General features: G+C 35.5%; 1 protein-coding gene across 1 annotated transcript; it reads left to right on the top strand.

The window, feature by feature from the left end:
- The first annotated feature begins 3,948 nt into the window (after positions 1 to 3,948).
- On the top strand, positions 3,949 to 5,119 carry LOC141686644 (uncharacterized). The gene is made up of 2 exons (XM_074491685.1): positions 3,949 to 4,215; positions 4,318 to 5,119. Exons 1-2 carry the CDS (start codon positions 4,102 to 4,104, stop codon positions 4,702 to 4,704), a joined length of 501 nt encoding a protein of 166 aa, XP_074347786.1. The 5' UTR covers positions 3,949 to 4,101; the 3' UTR covers positions 4,705 to 5,119.
- Positions 5,120 to 5,667: the final 548 nt, after the last annotated feature.

Below are 5,667 nucleotides of genomic sequence, written 5' to 3'. Positions count from 1 at the left end.
AATATTCCAGAATAATTCCCTTTATTTCCTCCTTGTCATCGTGCCGCCTTCCTTCATTATCTTTCAGCCTTTTCACCTGGTTATTCTTCTTTCTCCCTTGAGCAAACTCATGAAAAACTTTGTATTTTGGTCTCCTTCACGAAGCCAAAATTGTTTTGCTCGTTGCTTCCAAAAAATCTCTTGTTGTTCAAGTAATTTTAGATATTCCCATCGTGCCACATTATACTTCCTGACCCCATATTCATCTCTTCGTGCTCGTAACCTTCTCATCTCTTTTCACAGATTCTGAATTTTAAATATTCCAATTTATCTACTATACTTCTCCCTTTGACTTGCTTCCAACTTTCTTCTATTAACTTCAAACATTGTTCTTCTCTTATCCAAATATTTTCAAACATGAATTTTTTGGTTTTCGGAACATTCACTTTCTTGTATAAATCCAGCATCAATGGCAAGTGGTCCGATGTTGACACTTCCATCACTTTCATCCCTGCCTTCGGAAACATCTCCCTCCATTCCACAGTTGCAAACCCCCGGTCTAACCTCTCATGAATTCATGTTACAGTTTTTCTTGATTTGTCCCATGTAAATTCACTCCCATTAAAACCCAAATCAATTAATTTACACTCAACCACCACTGCTTTGAAACCCTCCATTAGCGCATTAGGGTGCCTCCTACCTTCTCTTTTTTCATGTTCAAACATAAGGTCGTTGAAAACCCCAATGATACACCAAGGAAGTTGTGATGCCCTTGCCAACTCTCGTAACATACTCCATGACTCTTGTCTCCTGCTTCTCTCAGGGCACCCATAAAATCCGGTATATCTCCATCTTCCTACCTCATCATTGACTACTTCAAAATCTATATAATGATTGCAGCTTCCCATAATCTTGACTGCCGTTTCATTCTTCCAAATTAAAGCCAATCCTCGATTACAGCCAACTGGATCCACTACAAAATACCCATTATACTGAATAGACTTACAAAAACTTTCGACTACTTGTTTTTTTACCAACGTTTCTGATAAGAAGATTAAACATGGTCTTACTTGACACACGATTTCCTTCAGAAATTGAACTGTACGTGGATTGGCCAGTCCACTACAGTTCCAGGCTAGGTAACTCATAATACTCGGCGGGCCTGGAGTCCAGTTTCCGCCCCTTACAAGTTTTTTGGAAACATCCGTTCATTATCGTCCACTGTGTTATGAGGCCCATCCAATTGCATATGAATTGGTCCAAGCCCAGTTTTAATATTTCCCACCTCACTTCTTTTCCTTTTCGCCTCCAAAATTATATTTGCATTAACCAAATGAACCGCCCAAATTTGTAATAAAAATTTCCTTATCCCCCCTTCCTGATTTCTTGACATTATAGTAACATTATGGTTCTCCCTCCTTGTTTCACGCACAACACCTCCAATCTCCGTAAATCTCGCCGGTGTACTATCTTCCTCCCTCACTGCCGTACCCTGCATCGTACCATCATTATTTTCTGTCCACCTGCTACCTCCGTCCATATTTCTTATCCACCTTGCACCAGCCTTATTTTTTACATTCTTGTTTTGTGCTCTCAACCACACCCCGTAATATCGTTCTATTTCGTTATCAGGGTTTGCATAAACGATACTACACTCTCTATTTGTATGTCCCAGAATCCCAAAAATAAAACAAAACTTCCCCAGGCGTTCATACTTAAAATTCAGCCAACTCCACTCCCCCATCTCTCTTGATTTTCATGCGTCTTTTTAGTGATTTTGTAGTATCTAACGTAACCCAAATCCGCACAAATGATTTCCATGTCCCATCAAAGCTTGAAGGTTCCCATTTCACACTTTTCCAATATATCCTCCCACATTTTTAAGGATATTTTTAGATATGAATCCCCTAGGAATATCATGAATCTGCACCTAGATATCCGATTCTGTCAGTGCTAAAGTGTGCGGATCTTCATCAGCCTTCACCTGTTTATACACTAAGAAGTTCCGTTTAAAAGACCATGGTCATCCATCTAACACCTTTTTTAGAGCCATAATATGGTAAAAAATGAAGGAGAATTTGTGTCCCCCTATGTCCTGTACCTCCATACCCTCCTTTGGCCTCGATAATAATGCTAGTAGATTCTGCATTGCCTGAAAATTAATATTCTTCTCCGTCAAAAACTTCCCCACCGGTACAAAACTTTTCTTTGTTTCTTTTACGTCTCTCCTCCGACTATGATTCCTCCGTCATCCCCATCCTCAATTGCTAGCCGTGCATACATTTCCTCTAATTCCGATGTATTAGACTCCATTACTGCTTACTGTAATATAAGATCAAAAACTAAGATTTATAATAAAACAATACTTATCACGTGAACAAATGAACAAGACTAAACAACCATGCACATAGGACATGGACATGGACATGGACGAGAACAACTTTGGCTATCTAGTCTTAGGTTACATTAGTAAAATTCACCGGAAAATATTTATTTATACAGAAAGTGACAATTTCCTTTTTAATTTTGAATTGAAAATATGTCTTTCAGTTCTTCATTAGGATAAAAATAGGTACTTATGAATCATTACAAGATTCACAATTCATAATTATGTATTTCAATTCATATTTACGATTCAAAATTGAATTGAATCCATAAATACAGTATGTACTAAAAGACTGTTCGGCACACATTTTAAGATGAATAAAAGTATGTTTTTATAAAAAAAAATTAAAATTTGTTTTATTCTGAATAAAAGTTTAAACATTCTATTTTTATTCAGAAAAATAAAATTTTAAAAAAAAATTATAGAACTATATTTTATATTTATCTTAAAATGCGTGTCGAACACTTTTTGAGGAACGATAACAAATGGCCGGGAGTAAGGGAGTGATTCACTGAGAGAGCTCTGCTGTTATCAGGTACCAATCAGAAAATTGCATAACAATTGTGTTTCTTTCTTTAAGATCTTTGAGCCTTTAATCACTTGAAAATTTATTCTCCATGTATAGTTAATAATTCTTTTAACAGTCCTCCGCATTTTTAAGGTAATCTAATTTCTCTTTTAAAAATACATAATTCGTTTTTATATTCGGCTGGAGCTAAACTCATCTACAAAGTTATTATATATAAAGATGGGGCGCATATCATACCGCGAAAAATTTTTGCGATACGTGCATGATATGATTTTTGGTGTGTATAAATAGGGTCCATCGGAAACTTTCTTTGATATAGTATGTTGCAACAAACGTGTGCTTTCGGTATGCTAAACATGTTCCTTTTTAGTGTAAAATAGGAAGATAAAGAGAATTGCATTTTGCACCCCTTATAGTTATATTTGATCAAAACTCAATTTTGTATACCTATTTTCGTAAATTACAGTTTGCATCCCCTTATTTTGAAATCCACTTCAACATGCACCCTTTTTGCCTCATTTTTTTGCCCTAATTGCCGTCTCCAACAATATATCTCATCTTTTCTATTTAATAATAGATTATATATGTTGTTGAAAACAATAATTTGGGCAAAAAAATTGACAAAATTTGGCAAAAAAGGTGCAATTTGAAGCGGATTTCAAAGTAGGAGAATGCAAACTGCAATTTTTGAAAATAAATATACAAAGTTGATTTTTGACCATATATAAAGGTTGCAAAATGCAATTCTCTCGGAAGATAAATTAAGGGAAGGAGAGAGGGGAGGAACATTACAAGATATTATAGTTTTCTTCAACTTTAGGAAAGTAATATACCAAGTCCTTTCTTGACAACTACCAAGCAAATAGTTACAATAGTCTTTTGGTTATATGCATATAACCACAAATCAATCTTTCAATCTGTACTTAGTGTGCTTTTGGTTTGACTAGGGCTACAAAATCAAGTTGTTAAACTTGAACTTAATATTGGGCTGTACTTCCATATCATTTATTTAAGCTGGATATGTAGAAAATCTTGATTAAATAAGGTGCCAATGTGAAAATTGTGGGAGCAAAAGGGTATATTCTTTGCCATGGGGAAGAGGAATTATATGAAGAGGACTAAAGAAAAAGGTTCATAACCTTTGGCCTTGTAATGTGTTTCTTAAAATCTCTTCTTCTAGCACAAACAAACATCTCTACTTCCTCAAATGCCTAGACCTGCATTAGGTCCTCAACGTCGCACCAATGCTGTAATTTGGTTTGCTGCCATGATCTGTGCCATTGTCGCTGTTGCAGTGATCACTATCGGAATATTTGTGATCGTAAGTTACCTAGTTATCCATCCGACAACTCCCTCCATCAGCGTTTCAAATGCTCATTTGGACATATTTGATTACAATCAGCTTGGAATTCTCGATGTGCAGGCCGGTATAGTTATCAAGGCCAAGAATGGAAATATCAAGAACCATGTTCGTTTTTACGGACTGGAGTTGATACTTGCCTTGCACGGGCTTCAAATAGCAAAGCTTGTGAGTAAACCATTTGATGTGAAGAAAAACGATTCACTCGAGTTTTTTTATCTAGTCAAGTCAAATCAAATTCCGCTAAGGAGTGTGTATCGCGATTATGTGCAGTCGTCGTTGAAGAAAAGTACAGCGTCTTTGGAGTTGAAGGGAACCACGACGACTAGGTGGAAAGTGTGGGTTCTTGATTCGGTTAAAATTACGTTGCATATGGATTGTGACCTTCATTTTGTTGTTCCGAATGGGAGTTTAAGCACCAAGTCACACTGTCGCTCCAAATCTTCGTAAGGGGCCATCCATCAGTGCTCATGTAGAATGATTTATCGACATCTAAACCTTCACATGTACAAAAGAGTTAAGAGTATGAGGTAAGCAAGAACAGGTTTTCTAGTTATAATCTGTTGTTAAACTTAAACATTTAGTTATTTTACTAGCATACAGGGTTGGCCCTAAAGTTTAGGGGGCCTAGTCGAAGTCGAATTTGGAGGCCTTAACATACCCATACGCATATTTAACAAATTTATGAACAAATTCGGATTTCAGAATTTCAGATTTTTTGAGTGTCGTGAGCCCTAGACGCATGTTTTATCCGCTTACGGCCAAGACCACCCCGGCCAGCACACAGATCATAAAGAACTAATGAGGTATGAATCATATATTGAAGCAAAGAATATTCAGAAATCACAATACTCTATAGTCAGACTGCAGAACATTTGTGTATTGGCTAGCTCTACTTTCATAATTCATATTCATAAATTGCTAAAACTCATCTATTATCTATTATATATATAATAGAGCAATTTGGGGGTTCATGAGACAATTTATTCATATTAAAATTATTAAATTGCCTTCATATTTGTATGTTCATCTATTATCTATTATAGATATAATAGAGCAATTTGGGGTTCATGAGACAATTTATTCATATTAAAATTACTAAATTGCCCTTCATATTTGTATGTTCTTTTTTTTGCTAATTGATAACACACGCACACGTCAGGGATCGAACTCCTAACCTCCCGCAAGGGGTGCAAGAGCTCAATCACTGCACCAACACTTCGTTGGCTTCATATTTGTATGTTAATAATTATTCTAATTTAAAATGCATATATTAATTAAATCTAATTTAATATGTAGATATTAAGGCTCTGTCTCATTATTACGTGCATTTAATACTACTTTATTATTTAATATTAACAATTAAGAGCTATATATAGGTAAATTAAATATATTTTAAGGGAAAAAATAAAA

The sequence above is a fragment of the Apium graveolens genome, chromosome 9, assembly GCF_009905375.1.
Source record: "Apium graveolens cultivar Ventura chromosome 9, ASM990537v1, whole genome shotgun sequence".
NCBI lineage: Eukaryota > Viridiplantae > Streptophyta > Magnoliopsida > Apiales > Apiaceae > Apium > Apium graveolens.
This window is presented reverse-complemented; position numbering and strand designations above follow the sequence as displayed.

What these genes read in the sequence shown, in the direction of transcription:
- LOC141686644 (XM_074491685.1), top strand. Translation starts at nt 4,102, where the DNA reads ATGCCTAGACCTGCATTAGGTCCTCAACGTCGCACCAATGCTGTAATT. An exon ending in CTATCGGAATATTTGTGATC is followed by an intron (nt 4,216 to 4,317) that starts GTAAGTTACCTA and finishes CTCGATGTGCAG; the next exon opens with GCCGGTATAGTTATCAAGGC.